General features: G+C 33.8%; 1 protein-coding gene across 2 annotated transcripts in view; it reads right to left on the reverse strand.

Annotated features, from left to right (window-relative positions):
- tok (tolloid-like protein 1 tolkin) overlaps positions 1-22,827 on the reverse strand; it is an 81,264-nt gene that overhangs the window by 9,230 nt on the left and 49,207 nt on the right. For both annotated transcript variants that reach the window (XM_076115214.1, XM_076115213.1), the window contains exons 3-9: positions 21,990-22,237; positions 20,659-21,206; positions 17,994-18,297; positions 16,227-16,450; positions 14,459-14,637; positions 8,306-8,536; positions 7,752-7,892 (exon numbers count right to left, since the gene is read on the reverse strand). In XM_076115214.1, the coding sequence (XP_075971329.1) occupies positions 7,752-7,892; positions 8,306-8,536; positions 14,459-14,637; positions 16,227-16,450; positions 17,994-18,297; positions 20,659-21,206; positions 21,990-22,237 (1,875 nt within the window). The remainder of the gene's footprint in view (positions 1-7,751; positions 7,893-8,305; positions 8,537-14,458; positions 14,638-16,226; positions 16,451-17,993; positions 18,298-20,658; positions 21,207-21,989; positions 22,238-22,827) is intronic.

The raw sequence follows: 22,827 nt of genomic DNA on the forward strand, positions 1-22,827 counted from the left end.
AATATCAAAGAAAAAATGTTTTTATAAATTTTTTATGTTTCTATATTGACAACTATTTAAAAGCTCTTCATTGTTTTCTCCCTTCGATTATAGTGATTAATACGTTACGCCAAAGCAGCAATGTACTGAATAGTGACCATCAATTTGACGTACATTAGCTGCCAAATGAGATACGTGATAAGCCCGCTGGTCACTTGCAACCAAATTGCTGGTCGAACTCAGAAGGCCGAAACGTCAAGCATTTTCACCCCTAAAATGTTCACGGTGTTTAAGATTTGTTGTCATTGCACTACTGCTTTTAGATTACCTTTACACATGCCACAGTTTTTTGTCCATCCCATCAGATACCTGCTTATACTAAAATAACTAAAGTTCTAATCTAACCAATGAACTGTTACATAAACCCAAAATATGAGTATAAGTCTAGCGCTGATTATAATAAACGTTTTGCGCCAACCATTTTCACTTAGTCCGTCTGACTGATGAAGCGAGCAATCAATCAACTGGCCAGTACATCAGTTAATTGCTAGCAAATAGTTGAAGATGTGCTAAAACATGAAGGTTTACTGACCAATATTATTTTAGTTTTGTGGTTATAAGTTTTGTAGTAAATAGTTCTGGAGATTTTAAAACGTAGATTGATTTATGTTCGGGGTGAAATTCTTTTTGCTTTATTTAAGAGTTGAACTAATTTTTAAATGTAGTAATTATGGTGCTTAGTATTTGAATTACTATTTGTGAAAGATAATATCCTAACTTTTAATACTAACAGAACATACTAAAATAAAGCAATAAACTGTCTTTCTGCTATAGTTTCATATACGATTATATTGGTGCAATAGTCACAGAGAAATCGCTCACGACATCCTCAATCAGTATTCTGATCAATCGCATTTCGCCTGCTAAGTACGCGTTGAAGTTGAACGGCATATCTCAGCATAAGTACTAAACTAATACACCAACATTTCACTAAGACAGCATTCGAGAGGTAAATTTCTATTCAAGAAAGCTCTCACTGCCAACTTAGTTCACCAACTGCACAATTCCGATCTGTAAAATCAACAGTCACATACATCACTGGAGGGAACGAAATAATATTTTACTTTATACGGAAAGCCTTTTCAAGGGTGCACTTGTAAGGCCAGGCCAGGCACTTGGCAGCAACCCAGCCATATATCGGCCGCTGGGGTCTGCCCGCCCATTCCAATTCACTACACAATAAATCTTGAAGGCGTCTTCGTTTTTCTGTATTTGTCACTTCAGTTACTACTAAATGGCTTTGTTTTTGTCCACTGTCTGGCTTTCGCTTTAAAATTAGTGTAGATATGAGGTTCTAAATGGGGTGTCTGGTGTTTGTCGGTTTTTGTACATTAGTGATATTTATTATGTTAAGCACTTAGAATGTTTGTAGTGAATTATTGCGGTTTTTGTCTAAGCTTTTAGCAATGTTATTAAACAGCAATTTGTGTGAGATATTGTTATGAGATTTGGTAACTTATTTGTTTGTTTCTATTGTGACTGAATTGTTTAATGATAACACTTGAAACGTATAATTATCTTTAACATATGTTTATATTTATAAAATAATATTGTATGAAATTTCCAAACACATTTTAATTAGCAATGAACTACAAGTAGTTACACGAAATTAAACTGAGCATTACCGTTGCGGTTTCATTCAATTATAGTATCAAATTAATTTCGTTACAGTTCACATGTATTTGAACTAATATCTGAATTACAACAGTCTACTGAATACCTAAACATGCATACTGTATGTAGTACCTACAATCTACATATATAGGTGTAGATTTCACTGCCTATGCGGTCGGTAGTGTACGATTGCCGCGCAAAAAGTCTCGGCTTCGAACCCCAGGTAGGGCCAGAAAGTCTTTTCTGAGTTTTCTGTTAAAAAATCTCAAGGATTGCCCGGAGTTAGGAAGTTGAGGTCGTAGACCTCTGTGCCTCGTAGAGCAGCCATCGGACCTATGCCCTCCCTGGTCATGTGGTCGACAGTAAAAGAATAAAAAGTGTAACTGTGTATAAACTGAAATCCAGAATTCCATGGCGCAATCGTAAGTATATCGGTAGAGTAGCTAACTTAGCATATTATTATCCGAATAAAATACCTGCAAACATTCAGGATATCGAACTCATGACCTCGTAATTATCGCATACTGCCGCTGAACTAAGCAGTTGGGAATAGTTTTAGAACTAAATCAACAATATACCCATGTACAACTACACTATAGAACTCTCTTTGTGACCATTGTTAGTTTGAAATCGCACTTTGCCGTACGGTTTACGTTCGTCGGGTCCCAAAGATTGGGGTCTCTTTGTGTACAAATGCATTGCAAGGAAATTAAATGGGTTCCGAGTTTTCTTTGCCTCTGTTTGTTGGTTTAGTGCCTTTATGGTTTTTTAATGTTTGTTTGTCCGTGCAAATAGACAAGCCAATGTTTGTCCAATGTTTGTACAGCCCTCGGGATTGCAATCTGAATTTGATAAACATAATTATGCAGTGTTTTGTTTTGTTATCGGTGGAACTACACGCGGAAGTTAGCAATAATCTGTATTTAATAAGCATTGCGAGTATTGTTTACATTGTGTTAATGGCAAATTAATATTCTTATGGCCTGCTTTACTAACTGTAGATAAGTATTGGTTTGTTTCGTGAATTCGTTCATAAGGCCTTTCGTTGTAAAAATCAATATTTTAAAGTGATGTTACTAGTAAAATAACAAAATAGAAAACCTAACAAAAGACCATTCGCTATAGCTATGCCATTTTATAGATATCCCCAAATGACATCAAATAATAATCGAAGCTGAATGTTGGATGACATCACGCATATTATTCGCTCAACAGTTATAAAGCCAGATACACACTCGTCATTATTTGTCTACTCTGTTCACTTGAACATATTAGTACGTAAAACATGCGCCAAATATCTTTGTGTGTAGGAGATCAGCGAGTGATGTAGACGAAACAAGGACTTCATTCCATTAATTCTCCTATTTTTATCATTTTACTTCCTCGCAGTGGCTTGCAGTTATATTCCTAAGCACATGTGGTTTGACGCGTGCTATACCTACATTACCTACCAGTAGAGTGGCCAGGAGTTTCTTGCCAGCTCTTCTCATTGGCCCTACCTTCCGAACTGGCGGTAAATTCACTCTCTGTATCATTGACTATCATAAATGTCAGCACTTGACTTAAATGAATAAATGATTTGATTTTGATTTTGATTTTACCTACATTTAACACGCTACACGCAGTTATAAACTCAAATGAAGTCATGTTCTTGTGTAAGCACTTTCGAAGACAAACAACGCAAGCAAAGAAGTAATGTTTGATATAGACGGATTGACAGGTTGCGTGTTGGAAACACGATGTTGATACAACATTCGTTGATCGTAGGAAATGTTGTACGTTGATGTTGCACGAACATTGTACTGAGAAATACTGAATTAAATATCAAATTGTGTTAGTAGCTATTTCAAGTACTTTATACTTATTAGTTTTAACTTGATTTATGGAAAACAAAACGTGCTTCTCTTAGGTGTTGGATACCGTTTATGACAATATTATATTATTATTAAGCTGGTATCATTGGCATTCAAATGATTTCCTAATTCGTATGCCTCGTTTTAGAGGTCAAAGTTAAGATTTATTTATAAATCTGATGAATATGATTAATATAATACTTAATATGTTAGAAACAACCGTTAAATGTAAGTAGTTAACAACAATCAACACAGATTTAACAAATATCACAAGAGAGAACTTTACACAATTTAAACACCGTGTCAGTCTCAATGCACCTTAACTGTTACATACAAGTTTGAAGAAAACAAATAAACAGACATCCATGGGGGCCAGTATAACTTGGCACAAAGATTTATAGTCCCAAGTGGCTGAACATAGGCCACTTAAAATAAAAGCTGTGCAATAAATTCATTAATTCACCGGAATCCATTTATTTTCGTAACGGACAAAAGGAATGGTTTTATTTGCATGTATTGGACCCTCATTTATACATGTGTGGGTGTGTGAGGTTCTATTTCACGGTATTTGATGTGGGATGCTTTTAAATGATACTTTTGGGTGTTTAGAATATTACTGAATTATTTGCCAAATGTCATTCCTTTTTAAGAAACTTAGAACACAATAATATCACTTGTTTTAACAGCTGTTGGTGAGGGCTAAAAAACATAATTTTCTATTATCTTTAAAAACCTAATGTATGAAATATCGATATGACGAAGACGCTTGTTAAAGAGCACTTGATAAAATGTCTCGCCAGTTGAGAGTAGGGGCAAGTTACGTAAAAAATTCAAAGCATTTTATTAATATCGCAAGTTATTTATCGGAGATGCTCATCATAACATTAACTAGACAATAGACAAATTGTTATCCAGTAGGAAACTATTGAGACCGCTTACGGTTGAATGACCTTTTTGTTTAAGATATATCTGATTTATCTGTCTTTAAGCTTTCGAAGAACCATAAGAGATTAGAATAAGATATTGTAAAATAGCAATGAGAAATGTTATTATTATACTAATGTTAAATATAGTTAAAAAAAAATCGTATCAATTAGGTATAGGGAATAGGAATATGTACTCTAACTCATAATTTCCCAAGGTACTGGAAAGCCTAGTGAAAAATGCCTGATGATAAAACCAGAAGATACCTCATTATTATATTGACCGACCAAATGCACGATGGGACATAGTATCTCACTTCTTACTAATATTATAAATGCGAAAGTTTGTAAGTACATATGTATGTATGGATCCTTGTTACTCGAATCTTTCACGCAAGTAGTACTGAACCGATTACGATAAAATTTGGTATAGAGGAAGACCCAGAATAACACATAGGCTACTTTCTATCCCGGAGTTCCCGAGGGATCAGGATTAACACGGGAAGGGTTTCCACGCGGACGAAGTCGCGGGCGGCCTCTAGTCGAACATAATGAAAATTTGATCAATCATAATGCGTGTATACGTAGAACGAAAACCTACATTCCGAGCTATAAATCCGTCTTGCCCAGAAACAACGATAAAGCTAAAGTCATATATAAATCAGAGAGTAGCGACGTTTGATAGAGCGGGTGATAGCGATGTCCCATTTCGATCATGTGCGTTGAGACAGAAACGTGACGAGGTCGCCGATATGTCCAAGGTAACGATGATTTGGACGTTTGTCCACGATTCATAGCCTTCGAGTGTATGTCTAGATTTATGTAGGTTACGTAGTAATACCAGATTTGTGAGCTTGCGTAGTGAATGTTACGAATTGAAATCTATTGTTGGTCATTTATATTTGGAGCTGTGTAAGTCTAGCACGTTAGATTATTGCAGAAATCATTTTAGATTTTATTAAGACTAGGTACATACTTGTCTTAGGTGTAGACGATGAATTCTTGATAACCACTTTAAGTAGTATAACACTGAGTCAAAAACATATCATTCGATTTAATCTCCTTTCCTGTTTTCTTAATCTTATAATTTTTACACTCAACTTTTTTGTATCGCATAGTATATAATATGACATTCAGTACTTAAATGATTAATTATTGTATTAAGATTTCCCATTTCATAATTTGCGAAACACGCAAAGCTTTTTATAATAACGTTTAATTACTTTATCTTGAGGAACACAAGTATTAATTAGCCTCACAAAAATTAATAGGAAACTAAGTAACCAATAATTCATAATTAAGTCTTCATTCACGTCCAGATAATTTTACTTAAGCGTTTTTATTACACAGCTTTTTCTTTCACGTTTTAATAAGATTTATATCATTCATCATTTATATAATATCATTTTCTTACTAATTTCTTATTTATTATGCTTATTATACTCAATACGTGATTATTTGAAAAGATATTGGTACCGCTCCCTCTGCGGCACGGTAGTTAATGTATCCGACTGTTAATTATGAGATCTCAAGTACGATTCCCGGGTCGGGTAAATAAGGTAGTATTGGTCTTTTCTAATTTATCGCAACCTTTTATCTGTGGGCTAACATTGCTTGCGGAGAAACTTAGGTGTATTTCATTAACCTCCGCTGAAACTTTCGGGTGCAATAGGCTAACATTATAAACATCGCATGTAGAGGTAGTGATACCGCTCCCCAATATACAAATTTGATTCTTACTCGTGGCTGGTGATTCTGCTTCAATATTAGTCTAAATTACAGACCTTCCTATGTTTTCGACAGTAATTTGATAAACATCTTCTTTAACGGTAACCCGATAGGTATACCCGTTTTCATTAAATGAGCAAAGACCTGTCCTTTACATTTCCAAGAAATGGGTACCCGCGGTGATTTCTAAGTATTTGATATAGAATTACCAGATCGTCGCGAAATGCCTACAGCTTTTTACATTTTTTGTCCTTGAAACTCTTGGCCGAGATTTAGAATATATTTAATGATTCATTGAACGTATTTTCCAACTTCTTCACAAAATAGAAGAAAAAGGTTAATAGTTTTCTTCAATCCAATACAATAAAACTCATTAAGTCGTAATATAAGACCTAAAGAATATAATACAGGTCTCCACAAATCCTACGTCCTTTGACAGGAGCTTACTAACAATATGAAGTGGATTAGACCGCTTGTCCAAACACCCATTTGTCTGCAAGATAAGGCTTAACAAGATACCTCCGTCAAAATATATTTCAACAAGCGTTAAGGATTATTGTAGGGACACAATTTGTCGATATAAATGAAGGTTTCCGCCACAGGGTAAGCTTAGTGTTGCGACAAGTGGAACGGATATTATGGACACCGTGTAATAGGGTATCGATTTGCTGTTGGCGCATCACTAGAGCATTTTGTTTTTAAAATATTAGGGTTGACGGGGTTTTACTTTGATATTATGTTGTAAGAAGAAATCTTTGAGGTGTAACGGAGGTTCAAACATACCAATTTCAAAAATACCTACTTAGTTTAGCAATACATATTTTTTTGTTTTAATCTATAAAAAACTTGTTACACCTATTACAACACTTGTAACTTTTATAATACCTTTCGTAAAGACTTGTCGAACGGCTTTAAAATAACAAGACATTAGAAAACAATTTTTCGATCCCTGCCACTAACACAGGCCACTGATAGCTCGGAAAATTATATAACGTCCAAGGTAAGCAAAGATGCCAACATTTAGTATAATACGGCCATTAACTTGCATATAAAAATTAGCGTGTTCGCCAAGGGACGAAGTGGGCTCTTGAAAGTCTCGAACGAAATTGGGGTGTGCGGCCTCTTCGCAAACACTCGACTAGGAGCCTGACAATGCTCTTTTATCTACGTGCACAGCTATGAGCCTCACGGGTTTAGGATATAAAGACTCGAGATGTCTCGTCGATGCCTATTTTCAGATATGAGAATTTTTAGTCAGAGTCTGACAATTTTTGCTTGCGATTTTTGTCGGTCTAGAGATAATGTAGGTACTTATTGTTCGAAATCGAAATCGAATTGGATATGTGAATGAAAGCACGATTATTATGTAAGAAATCGCAAGTCTAATGAATTTTTTTTATTCTTTTCTTATCCACGATGTTCGAAAACATGACAGAGCATTTAAAAAGAAGCAAAATGCAATCACTCGCAAACCTTTTCATCAAAATCAATAACTCATTCGACTTACTACATATTGTATCTCGGCATTAAAATCTTTTGCAGATTTTCGAACAAAATAATTAAAAAATCTATTACATACATAAAAATAACTCACCAGTAATATTAAGCACGACTCTTTCTCCATGCGTGGCGACGATCCTCCACTCACACCGTTCTCCAGTCGCCGGGGGTGTCTCCGTACCCCAGCCCGGTGAATTAAACCACCCCGAGTTGCCCAACAACGTCCTACCGCATTCTGTATACATATTAAATCATCATTATTACCTATGAACTTTGTTCTGATTTAGTACGGTTGGCTAATCTGAAGGGTTTCTGCGCTAATCGTTTTGGTGGACAGGTTAAATAGGTGTATGATAAATATTTATTAATTCACACCATGGGAGGTCGGTTTCCTGGTTATGGACTCTCGTAAATATAGTACACTTTAGATATTGTTACAGTCAGCGTGATTTAAATGGTTTTGTGTCTGGGGCAACACTGGGAAATAATTAGCAGGGGACCAAGTTTATGGTTCAAGTTATCCCTATCATAGCAAACGAGATGAAAATAATTAGCTGCTAAAATACTAGTTCACTTTGAGGGCACAAACACAAACAGTAAGGCATTATAATCTGCTCCTTCACAAACTTACTAAAAATGACCACTTACTTGCACATTTGTATAACAAATTCGTTTGCGCAATATCACTGGCACTCAACCTCACTCTCTGTCCGATCTCCGGTCGCTTCTTCCCATGGACTTCAAGCGGGAGTATCGTGTCTAAATACGTTCCTTTACTGAATGTGTTCCGAGCGTAATGCATTATGGAGTCGTAGTCGTAAGTCTGGCCTAGGGAGTTCACTTCTTCTTCGGTAAGTTTGTTGAAGTTGTATTCTTGACCTGCAACAAGAAGAATAAGTGTAATGTAATATTGTGCTATTCCATACTAATATTATAAATGCAAAGGTAACTCTGTCTGTCTGTCCGTTACTAAATCACGCCTTAACTACTGAACCAATTTGCATGAAATTTGGTATGGAGATATTTTGATACCCGAGAAAGGACATAGGCTAGTTTTTACCCTGAGAAAAAGCTAATCTCCTATATAGCACCAACGCACATGTGTCACTGTAAAGAAGTTTCGTTAGTCGCGTTACTGTAAAATTATTCGCGACAAAATGTTTTTTACGTATTATACAAAAATCGGCACTATCATTATTCTAAAATAACTTTTTTACTCATAATTTATCCAATACTTCAAAAGTATATATGTATTCAGCGGTAATGTTAAGAATTTTTGCGCATTTAAGAATCAGTCACAAACTTGCAATTTATGTGCATGCTATTTAAATATTTGGTTGTAAAAAAATCACCATTTTTTAAACATCACCTACCAAAAGCTATAACGGCGCACTAAAATTTTCGGTACAACATTGTTAGGAAATTCTATTGAAGTAGCTATCGCAAAACACGCCAACGATTCACTTCGAATTTAAGACAGAAGAACTTTAACTATTTGAGCAGCCTTAAATAAGAACCACTGCATTAAAAATTGCACTTTATCGCACTTAACATAAAGTACATTTTTCTATAACTTTGATGTAGAACGATTTAATTAAATGTGAACTATGTTAGGTTGTTTTAAAGTTCAATTTTGATTGTTACTATTAAGTTGGAGGTAGAATGTCTGAGATTTTGGCAGGCTCACTTGGTATTTTAGTTGTCTACGCCTTAGTTCTGCTGGTGTATAAGGACCTAATTTATCAGCTGCTAAGATTTCTTTTTGACTTTGTTGAAGATTTGTATAATAATCGGGTTTGACTATCGAGTAGGTTTTGAAAAGTCTTTGACAACTGTTTAAATAAATGTTAGTTAAGTTTACCAACTCTTTTAGTTGAATGAGATTTTGAACTCTTTATAGTTTAAATGTCTGTCTTTCACGATGTATAAATACGACTTCTTGTCATACTTGCAGTAGTTGTAAATATTATTACTAAGATCACAATCAAGTCAATAATTTGGCTTTACTATTAATAGTAAAAACTTTTAAATACGATTTTCACTAACCGTTTCAATGGCAAAGGTCATAGGCATAATAGGGCTCGTTTAAATTCTTACAGTACTAGTCGAATAAAACAGGAAACATAATGAAACAGAGTTGTAGTTTAGAAATACAATACGTGAATACCCAGAGACATTTAAAAGGATATTATGGTACTAAGGCATTATCTTCTAATTGGAACACCGGAGGACCATACTGTAAGTGCTACAACCCTGGATATTTGGGAAGCGAGGCGCATAGTTTAGATTATTTAATTGGGTAATGACCATAACGCCCGGTCGGTTAATACCGTGATAGTCCAGTTGATAACGCGATTACTGCGCTATTTCGAATTGTGAAATTGGACAAACGACCTATTAAACCATCCGGGTAACACGATTATACACCTTATTTTAAAGGTATAAAGTACAATTTGAAACGTTCTAACTGTTTTATTTTCTATTAATAGTTTGGAATTACAAACTTAATCCGAAATAATCTCTAAAATCATTTATCCAATTTGTGTGAATTTTACTCTTGTGGGGTAATGGCTTCCTGTTTAGAGGTATTAAACTCGTATTTTGAACCGCTAGGGGGTGTGAGGTTGACCATTTTGAAGTAAAGGATTAATAACACTACATTGGAAAAGGCTGAAGGTTGAAATAGCGCGATAAACAAAACATTGTTGAAATTTAAAGGAATTACCGTAATGTTTATCTGAAAGGCGGGTAACGTTTAGATGTACCTATTTATTATTTTGGTCAAGAAAATATAGGCGTGAACCTCTTACTCGTAGAAAGAGGTTTTGATTAAAATCAAATATAATTATTGGGCACCTCCGACATTTATTTCATATCAAGTAATCGTAAGAAAGAACTGAACTACCCAGAGATAGCGCTCAGGTATCAAATCTACAAAAACTAAAACTACGAAAGATGTCCAGGAACGTTAACCGATACGTTGTCTTCTTCAATAATCAAGTAATATTATCATAAAGCAATATCAATTTACTACAAATTACTATCAAGGAAAACCATCTTCGAATACATCTGGTACTTGCTTCTCCTATATTTACGTCTAACAAAGATCTTTGTTATAATAAATGTCTTTCTTGATCAATAGGAATGTATTTCTTCTTCCCTTCGGATACAGTAATCGAATTCATTCAACGCACTAATACTATTTCTGGCATAATAAGGAGCAATGATAATAATTCGCACTGACAATATTTTTGTTGGGGAAGTCGTTATACTAAAAAGATAGACATTAGGTTGTAACAATCACAACTTTATGTTCCTGAAGGGTTGAGGCAGAACTATGAAAAAGTAAGTCAGTGTAGCAATAATTTATAACAAATAATTGCGTTCAGCTATGTTACTATTCCACCAAAACTTCAAAGTTCAACCTCCACATAGATTTTACTACATACTTATCACATACGTTTTTGGAATCTTCCCGAAGAAAAATGTTACTTCCGTTCTAAGAATGGATATCCCATATTCAGTATGGAACTTAATTTTGACAATAAATTTCGTAAGAAATGGGGTAGTGATTTTCTCAGGGGATGATTAGTAATTGAAGTAATACACTAATTTGTATAAAAAATAGAACTCAGACAATTTACCTACTAGTAGGAATACGTAGTTCTAGTTTAGTGTTACAACAACAGCTGATAATCACCCATTTACCTACTCTACATTAAATCCGGAAGCTACCGCGTTACGTAACGAGTACAAGTAAACATGAAAGAGTAAAGAAGACAGATATAATAATAAACAGGAAGTAAGATCATGTTTTGGTTCCGGTGCGTACTGATTATGCGTCAGATGGCGCTGTGACGTGATGCTCTGTATGTGGGACGTGCGTGACATTGCGCTGATGGATCACTGTTACACCGTGTCGTAAGGTTGCCTCACCTGTTTTATATATAGAAATGATTATAGAACAATGAATTTGTTCAACTACGGGTGTAAAGTCTAATATATAAAATTCTCGCGTCACAGTTTTCGTTGCCATACTCCTCCGAAACGGCTTGACCGATTCTCATGAAATTTTGTGAGCATATTGACTAGGTCTGAGAATCGGCCACCTAAGTGTCACAATTTTTTTTTTATATGGCAAAGCAACGTTTGTCGGGTCAGCTAGTTTTTTTTATAAAATTGAGTCTTATTAATCTGTAGTGTGCATTCTTCACTATGTAATTTAATAGGAATTCCTGAATATTTTTTTTCTATTTCAGGTGTTTTAAGAAAACTACTCTAAAAGTAATTTGTTACTCTTACAATCAAGTCAAAAGTGAAAATTATGATTAATCTGAATATAAAAGTTTACTAAGATGAAATCTTTTATTTAATCTGAATGTATAAAAACTTAAGTTTTGCAAAAAATAAAATAAGGTTCATCAATTACGTTTCATCTTTGAAGTCTGAAACTGTGTCAATTCATAAACTTTATAAATCTAGTATATTTTTCTTAGCTCGTAACTTTCGTATTTTTTACATTTGTTCAGATTTTTATGTCCAAAGTTGGGATATACAGTTCGTAAACTTGTAAATAACCGTAAAAATTCTAACTTTAGTCCAAATATTTTATGTTTAGTACTTCATTTGCGTCAGTATTACAGCACAAAGTCAAGGTACTGATAAAGATTTTATTTTTATCAATAAAAAATAGAATAGAGCAAAAGTTTTATCGATGCAACTCTGTGATAAGTTTTCATAGAAGCTTGCATTCAATCTTGGATAGAAAACTTGTTTTATAAGTCACTTTGAAGTTCTCGTATTGAAAATAGGAGCTTTGAAACGAATACTTGATATCTTTTATAGGTTTTTAGAAATGATTTATGTTAGAATCTGCTATGGTATTGAGTTAGTGGAATTCTTAGTAATCAATAGAAATGCCAGAAATATGGTTTATGTAGATTTACTGACAAGTTAATGTTTTTTGAATTTTCTTAATACATAGATCAATATTGCTATGAATATCCTTTAGTTTAGATAATAGAAAAGTCATTAAAAAAGGAGTGATATAACAAATTGTGGATGTAACTTGACTAATTTCATAAAAAAACTGAATATATAAAAAATAACTATTTAAATTCTCTTAATTTTTTACATAATGTGTAGTCCCTTCGTTATTTAATTCAATATTTTCATAACCAAAAATACTTTTATCAACTTTAGTAATACAATTTGTGTAAAATTTCACGCGGGCTTTTAACTAAAATCCCTTTACGGTCTGTGTACTTTATTGTAATAATCGATGCGAACTTCATCAAATGTAAACACAATAAAGCTGAGGTTTTTAAAACGTGGCTCTGCATAATTTTATTTTGATATTTACATTAATTGTTAAGGTTGTATTTTTGGGTGTGCAAAGACTGTTTTTATTCGAATCTATATACATAGATGATAAATATTACCTGTCTGCTCCTGTTTAGAAGTCTGCTATATATTTCAAATATGTTAAGTTATGCAAGTTATAGCCCAGAATTTTATAATTTGTTAAAGTATACGAAAAATGTAAACATCAATACCTAATTGGTAAAATGAACGCAAATGATGTCCAATTTCGCCATAAATGTAACTACTATTTAGTTTTTGGATTTGAATAGAAGTGATATCACGAGTAATTCACAAACTGCACGTTTGGCGCAGTGGTTTAAGCGGTCACCTCGCCGCAACAACCGTAGCGCCGCGTGTGGTGGGTTCGTATCCCACCCGGGACAAATCTTTGTGTGATGAGCACGAGTATTTGTTCTGAGCCTGGATGTCATTTTATCTATAAAAGTATGTATTTAGAAGTATATAAGTATGTTTATCAGTTATTTGGTTACCATAGTACAAGCTCTGCTTAGTTTGGAATCAAATGACCGTGTGCGAGTTGTCCAATGATATTTATTTATAATAATATGTATATTTATATTTAATTAATCTGCGTAGTTTAAGTTGTCTATCAAATAAAAATCTATAGTTAGTTTATTGTATATCAAACTTGTTACATAAATACGCTTCGGTGTAACAGTATCTCAACAAAGATTTGAGGGAAGACGTCCGCGGATTCGGGTCAAGTATGTCGCGTATGTACAATGAGAGTACCTACTCGATGCCTTATGTTACCGGATTATAATCACAACATTCAATGCTATTCAATCACTACAAAGGGCAAGGGTTAATTGGATATTTTTGCTATATTTACTATTTCTGTCATAGTATCATATTTCGGTTGACATTTCCTTAACTTAAAACTATTTTTAGCCGGTATCGTAGACTTATTTTTAGCGCTAGTCATTGTTTAAGGGTAGATGGCGAATATACATGACAATGATGTGAGATCAGAAGATTATTTCAATGTTATTATAGTGAATCACCACGATTCTCGTAAAATATGTGTTAGTCAGTGGAATATCTGTAAAATTCCAACAATGTTTGGTTTAGTCATGGATGAAACTGGCTTTTCTTTACTAGTTCCTCCTACAAGAATTAGCCATACACTTGTTAAATAACCGGATAAAAGCTGATAATAAATTAACCGCTGACGAAATCGACGGAACGTATGGAATAGTGATTTATAAGATAGCTAAACCATGATTTCGTTGCTCATGTTATCCTGGGTCCGAGGTCCAAATAAACGGCATCTAATAATACTAAGTTGATGTTAAATTTGTTGTTCCAGATCTCAGTTACATAAACAAGTTCGTTGTGACTTCGCCCTTTGCAAAAATCTTTGCATTACTTTTAGATAATAAATCTGGTTGTACTTATGTAAAGATTGTTACTCACCAAGCATAATATTATCTCTTATAATCTGCACATGTCGGTCTCTATCGGGCCTGGTGTGTTCATGCCAGAAGCCGACTACATGCCCGAGCTCATGCACCACAATACCGAACTTGTCACAGTTCTTCCCGATGGATATCGCTTGAGCACCGTTGCCGCGCTTACCGACGAAAGAACAGCACCTGTGGAAGACAATAAGTTAATATTGGAAGGTATTAAGATTGGAAATCTAAAAAAAGTTAGGGACTTTTAGAACTGGTGATAAGGCTTTCGTTCTTTAAATATTTGAGTATTCCCGCTGTATCGTCAAAGTCTTTAATTGTAAAGATAACTTATTATAAAGGTTTAACACATACATAGAATCGCACTGTTTTCTCATTAGTATAGAAAAAGACTCACAAAATCATCAAGAGTAGTAAGATAATAGAGAAAGGTGAGCAATAAATAGTGTTTTTATACCAGGCCAGTATCACTTCTTTGACTTGTTAAAAATATGAAAATGTTAGACGGTAGACTGTTTGTTTTTCTTGTTTATATACATAGATATGAAACGTGACCTTCAAAGTTTTTTCATATATTAGCTGAAATCAAAACAATATTTGCGCTAGCGGCTTTTTCTTAGAAGTTTTAATATATGTTACTATTTACTCTTTTTTGCGACAGCTACGTTTACCGAACTGAATAAATACTTGTATTATATTGTTAACTACCGAACTGGCCCGACTTCGTCCGGAAATAGTACAATTTTATTCCATTGATTCCTTTCCCGTGGGAATTTTGAACCCATAGGAATAGAAATACAAACCTTGTCTCAAATACATATTATTATGTTATATATTGGATAATTATTATGTTAGATATTTATTTTGTATCAACTAGCAACTAGTAGTAGCCTACTCATTAAAGTTAAGCATGTATAGATTAGTAGTCTGGTTTCTCATTAACTGTCATTCGGAAAAGAATACCAGAAAAATAAACATAGACAGGAGATTGTATTGTAGTTTTTGCAATTGATAAACCTAAGGTGTTTATGTAGTTTTTGAATTCTGTGGATTAAAAGTCCTAATGGTTAATGTAAGATTACACGCTACCACGTCTCTAGATCACAAAAACCACTTTTATTCCTCCATATGAAATTGGGTAGGTACTTTACCAGCCAAGGTACAATATTATTATGCTGTCCTAAATACCAGAAATAAGTGGCGAATTGTCCACATTTCTCGATGACCTCACTAGTAACCTAGCCATAGGTGTACCTCATTCCTATTTGAGTCCTGACATCATAGTATGATGATGCTACTTATTTTTATCAAGCACATAAATCCGCTAGTTATTGCGATTCGCAACACGGATTCTGTCGCCGACGGTACGTAATTGCGTTTCAGAAGGTGAAATGATTTGGGAAATGTATGTCAAGGTGTAGTTTGCTTTTCGGGTTATTTGACGAATTGGCAACAATTTGGGAATAGAGTTTTGGAATAGAATCGTTTGATGTAGCTACTTTGATATTCGTAACAAGGAAATACGATTTTAGAAAGGAAATTCAATCATAACATTATGGTTATTTATGAAAGCTCTTGATTTTGGGATAATTATATTGGTCAGAAAATTTTACTTCGCTCGTTTCATGTTACACAAAAATTAAATAACTATCTTAATTCATCATCCTAGTCATACTCTATTAAATATTGGCTAAATACTGGATAAACTACCATGAATCTTTCCTCTGATAAAAGTTATTTTTCTCTTTATTTAAAAGTACGCCACTCACCCGCAGGGCCTCTCAGTGAACACAATGTAGTCTCTATGTAGATCAGCGTCCCTCTCCACAAACTTGACGCAAGTGAAGTTCTCCCAATGTCTCATGGCTTGCTTGAACAACGACTTGTGTGCGCCGCTAAAGTTGCCGTCGATCTCGTAAGGGATCACGCCGTTCTCCCAAATGCGTTCTTTTCGGTTTGTCGCTGCTCTTATTGTACGGTGTTTCTTTTTCACCTAATGGAAAAAAATGTAATTGTTACAGACATACGTACATAATATCACGCCTGCTATGTACCCGAAGGTGTAGTCACAGGTGTATGAAAAATACACTCACGTTTTGTAATAGTTAAATGTCCATAATTTTTAATCGTAAGTTTATAATATATCTGTATATTATTATATTCCAGATAATTAGATATTGTTGGCAAGCAGGATTCGACAGTTCAATGAAATACATCGAGTTGACAAATACGACAAGCCTATTGCCATTTACGGGGCAGTAGTCTACTGGGAACGTCGATATAAAAGAATGCAATAACACTTAGTCATACCCTGAAAACGGAATTCGATGATTGCATCTGTTGCATCACAATACGTTTAATATCTAACATTTTGCTTTTCATTTTAGTATATTCCTTTCGCCTCATTATTTATAAGTGATAATAAAGTAACTCGAAGAAATTTAGACATTATTTCTATCTCACAGACTTTTATATCGATATTTAAAATTGCCAGCAAATCCTAGGAAATCGTGCAACTAAAGCGAAGTGATGAAACTAATTAATTATTAATATTCAATTCGAACATGGGGCTGAAAAACTAAAATTTGACTGAAGTAATTTGAAAGAGCTCCGTAATTAGTGGTTTCAGTTATGCAGATCGCGCGACTGGATGCCTCTAAGTTAGGGCTCCAATTACCGGATTAACATAATGGTCGGTAATTGATATAATCGCCGACAAAGCGGCGAGCCCAAATTGGAATATTTGTCGTTTGCGTCAAGTATCATATTATTATATTGATGGGTTGATGATTAGGGTAGTAGTTGATAACGAGACGAATGAGCGTCTCCTTATGAAATGCTAAAAACACATTTTCGTATAGAAAATACTACTTAGTAATATGACTATGTTGCATGTATTGAAATTAGAATCAATTGCATAACTAAGTTTCTTTGCAAACGTCATAAACTCAGGATTTATTTTACGAAAGCTGAGAATTTAATTTATAATGAAATGGTAGTTTTTGGGAACTTTGCAGTTCGAAAAAACTAGTTTTCAACATGAGAAAAATGGGTTTGAAGTTGAACAATGGGATGGAACATTTTTGGAGCGTTTTATTCTCACTTTTTATTCCCGAGTTTGAACACAGCCTTCATGGTTCTATGCAATAGATGAACTTTCAAAATTGAATTGTGGTTCTCTTTTACTACTGCCTCACGTTTGAATATTTTCCTTTATAAAGGAAGGTATGAGACGGTTTTAAAAATGTTTAGTTGTACTTGTAGGAACATTAATGAAAAAGACAATAATGTTCAGAGATAGCAAATTTATAAAAACAACTGTCAAAATACCACCTGACCTATTAGGTGGATAACTAATAAACCTATAAATCGTTACTTATTCAGATATAGGGGTTTATTGGTTGTTTATGTGAAGGTCAGGAATGTGAGATGACTGCCAAACCGCATATAACCAGGTTACAGGATTAACTACATGATACACTACACTCAAACATACCAATATAAAGTAAAATGAATATTAAATTAAGAACACTTACCTCAGTATTATTATAATAATTGCTTTCAGCCGCATCTAAATCCTCTATATCATCTCGAAAAAACCAATCATTGAAATTCTGAGTGGTTCCATTAACATTGTCTTTAGGCGGTGCTTTTAATTCAAATCTCTCTTCAAATTCATGTTCAGGTACTTCGTATTTCTTCTCTATTCTATGTTCTGTGTTTGTGTGTTTTTTGTGATGGCGAAAAAACTTCTTTCTTACAAAATGTGATTCTGTTTTGTTCTCTGATGAGTTTACGTTGTTTTGACCGGTTCGTTCGCTTGAATGAATATTTCGTAACCTGTAAGAAAATGTTTATATAGTTTACTTTAAATTAACCATTTGGCTTTTAATTCTAGTAAAAGACTCCAGATGACAACAGATGCCGCCAAACTTATTCAAGAGTGCAATTCGTTTGAACACCCATTAAGGTAATCGTTGCATTAAATTCGAATTGATTTCAATAAAAAAAACTGACTATTATTAGAATCTAATTCAACAATTTTATGCAGCTGAAACACAATTCTTAATTTTTTTTCCTCATGTCCATATGAATTAAAATTATAATTATTCTTTATATGTTATAAAGTTTTATTTTCAAGTACCTAATCTAATAAATTTCCGCAATACAAATTGAAGATGTTTTTTAAAAGACTAAAGAATCGAGCCACAAGCTCATTACACGGATACAAAATAAATGTTTAAGCATTCCTTCGGTCTAGTCGCGAGTCTGGTTTGAATAAACTTAATGAATAGACGTATTAAGGCTACGTAGATTGCAAATCTAAATGCATTGCCGCTACAAGCGTGCCAGTTGCGTTCAATAAAATATGCTCTTAAAAAACCTAATAAAGTTCTTAAGATAACTCTTGTGTTAATAATTAATATTGAGCCGGGGAATCTTTTACAGACACAAACAATGGGACATAAAGAAAAAAAATACTTGATATTAGTATAACAAATAGCTGAGTTGTGAATTACACAAACATTTGAGCGCGCTTTGGTAACTATGTCACACGAATTTTGTCATGTTTTAAACCAGAAGATCACTTAACTTTTATAATGACTTTCAAATATTCGAACTTATTTCATTCTATAACTAGTAAGTAAGAAGTCTGTGTCTAGAAATTCAACCGTAAAATATGAAGCCAAAATCCATTTACAACGGTTACGTTTTAAAAGATAAAATTTGAATCATAGTGAAGGAAGTGGGAGCCAGCGCAATTACGGAACTAGGTTTATTCACAGGCTTCAATAGAGCTGATCCTTTGCTGCAACGCCGAGTAAAAAGTGCACAGCGAACTCAAGTAGAAACTAATGAGCCTTTATTAGAACGATAGTAAGACTAGGAAACGCTTTATCGAGAACTTTTCGTTGGTTGAAGAAAGGCATCGCAAAATTTATCTAGTTAAAGTTTTACTTTAAAAAGAATGGTGTGTGTGTGCCATATACCATTGAGCGAAGTAATAATGTTATTTGGAAACTTATTTATTTATTCATCATCCTAATAGCTTTCTTCATGGGTCTTACCTAGTACTTAGATAGTGTGGCGATTATTTACAAGAAGGTTATGGAATTGCAAAATAATCCTAAAGATAAATTAACAGTAATTTATATAAAAATAGGTGTTACTTAATATACACATGTCATTGTGCTAGACTAAATCTGCAAATTAAATTGCATCAAAACAAATTCATTTTAAATGGAAAGTCATTGACAGTATAATTAATGTAATGACTAACTAAAACATCTATTATGTTTTTGTATTTAAGCCGCTGCAAAATACGTTGTATCATTTCAAATGTCAAGTTATGGAAAATATTGTGATATTATCGATAGTATATTTTGCTTAACAATAATTTAACAATGAATATTCGCAAAACACTTTGAACTGTGATTTTAGGCTAACCAATATCCATTAGGGTTAGACTTTTACCAAAAGATCAAGTCACACTCAACACGATTCTGGTACGTTCTGGGAAGATAGTTGCCGTGCCCACGGCAAAACTGCGCACGTATTCTAGGTTATATTATTGTACAGAGTAAATATCTATATAACCAACAAATAGTTCTTTAGGGTATCCTAGTAATTTGTGCTAGTTATTTTTATGCTTGAACTGAAAACCTTTCAAATGCTGGTTAACTAATAAAGTCTACATTTCTATAACTCATTTGAATCCTGTCTGAAATATAAATATATGTATATAAAATAGATGAGTTTAATGTTATAGAGGATGGATTTTAATCAAAGAGCATATTATCGTGAGTAGTTGTATTATATCTAGAACCTAATTATTAATTTTGCTTGAGGAGAATAGGAAGAAAATGTTGAAGGAATTTATCTTATATCATAAAGAAAATACTATCTTACGAGCAGAATATGTTAAAAATAAGTGGTTTAGCTTATATTTGCTAAGAATATTTCTGTTCCTTATTTTTATTTTAAGTAGTACTGTTATAAAATAATGACTGGTTATGACGCACTACTTGTAATCTCGTTATCCTAGAAAATGTAACTTGTCGAGAGTTTCATTATAATGTAAGCTCACATCACAATGCCTACTTACACATCATAAAATACTATTATCATTCTTTACTTCATGGAACTGAAGAAAGTAGTGTTCAAAGAATACGAAAAAAAGTATTGAAATAAAAGCCATACCGTCTTCCATTACCGTGTCTCCTTCTCCTTCTTCTAGCGTTTCTCCTCGCAGGACCTTCCATCAAATTCTGCAAACTCTCAGTAGGCCTCAACAAATTAGGTTCCACCAACTTTCCATCAGCTTCTAAATCTGTCTTGTTTATCAATTTATCTTCGTCCTGCTCATTCGTAGACAAAACACCATTAGTCGGAGCAGGAGCTACAGTGATGTTCTCAGGCATGTCTTTAAACTTCAAATTGTTGTTCGAGTCCCCTGTGATCTCTCGACTGTTGCTTTGAATTTTGTTCGTGATCTCATCCATTTTGTTCGACACGTTTGATATCTGTATATGAGGGTATAACTCGTCTAAATTAAGTATGTTGTCTGTTGATACTTTGACAACTAAAACTCCATCTTGTTCTAAACTTTCTGATTCGGTTAGGTTATCTTGTACTGTTGTTTGGTTTACAGGGTTGACTGAGGTGTTTGATGATATCTCTAATATTTCTTCTGGTGGTAATTTACCATTCTTTAGTAAAAGTGATTTGTCTAAGCCCGAAGGTAGTACCTGAAAAATAAGATTATTATAAGTGCAAAGTATTTTAAAACATAAATGTTAAAGCCCTAGTTAAAGCATTTCAGAGAGAGGTGGTTTTATATTTCGGTTTCATTACTGTTTTTGTATTGATTAAGATAACGTAATACACGGAAACCGAACCGGATATACGTAACTCATATAATACCATGTTGCTTTTACATATTGAACGAGGGAAGCAAAAAGAACATTCTAGATAATATTTTCACTTTGAAAATATAAAATTTGATGAAGTTTGCACCACAGGTGGATATTGAACATCGGCTGCGATAGACAGATGATCGACATTATAAAACACTTTCACGACAGCAAAGAAGTTGGCGGAACCTATCAAAATATGTGAAAGCGGAAGTTTGTTAAATGAAAACTTTGATGGTTTACATCAAAGTTGCGTGTTCGTAAAATGTTATTTAATCGTGAAGGGAAACGTGACGGGAATCTGTTATGTATTAAGAGACAGAAACAGCGCTCACTGTGAATAATAATGTTAACATGACTTTGTATGTTCACTAGTTCCTCTACATTAAAAAAAAAAGAAATCAGAAGTATTTAGAGCAGTGCGGTTGAAGGTATTAAGTTGTGTAGTAAGGTTATCTACCTGTTTAGTTAATAATATAGTTCAGTTTAACATCGCTATATAAGCATTGCCAGCAAATTTCCTTTTACCACATTTAGTTGTCTACTTTGGAAATTATGTAAATAAGTCGACACTTAGGATTTGTCTGTACATAACTTAAACAGTAATGGTTTTTTTACCTTAGACATCAACATAGCATCATTGTACTTCTTAGGTTTATCTTGAGATAGTGGCAGTGGTTGTTTCGTTCTTTTTCTTAATATATCTGGCAGGCCTTCTTCCTCTACTTGCAGTCCTTCTAGAAGGACTTCCTTCTTCAATCTCTCTACTTCTTCTTGAAGAGATTTATTGATTTTCGTAACTGGTGCGCTTGAAGGCGGCTTGAAGTAATCTATGCTTGGGATCGCGATATCGCCTTGGAAGTTATCTGTAAAGAAAAAAACCTTAATTAATTATGAGTCAGTTTATATTATTTGGCTATAGGAAGATATGTGATGTCTGACGCAAAGACTAATTAGCGACCGGAGATTAAGAACAACTGAAGTTTATACGAAACTTAGAACCTATCAGCCAGATCATAAAACTATTACAATAGTAAATAACAAAATTATTCTACGTGATATACGCAAAAATATGTAAGACGCTAAATGTCATGTACCAAAAGTATTGTACCTACGAGGTAAAATTAACACATCAAATGATAAAATAAAAACATCGTTTTATTAAACAGTAAATAAACTAAAACACAAACAAACACTTTTATAATGCCATTCTAAAAAAACACAATCAACGAAATTATTGATTGCCGTACACAGAACAACAGCTTAAACTAGATTTACAGGATACTAATTATATAACAGTAGCCATTACACAGGTACTTTCAACTCCAATAACTGGATGTCCAAGACGATAAAATACCGATAAATAACAATCAATATAACCGGTAGTGTAGGTGACAGCTATTAAGTTAGATCATTAGTAGTTGCAGCAGGGCATTGCGGGTTCCGATCCAATTAC

This window comes from Anticarsia gemmatalis, chromosome 6 (genome assembly GCF_050436995.1).
Source record: "Anticarsia gemmatalis isolate Benzon Research Colony breed Stoneville strain chromosome 6, ilAntGemm2 primary, whole genome shotgun sequence".
Taxonomy (NCBI): domain Eukaryota; kingdom Metazoa; phylum Arthropoda; class Insecta; order Lepidoptera; family Erebidae; genus Anticarsia; species Anticarsia gemmatalis.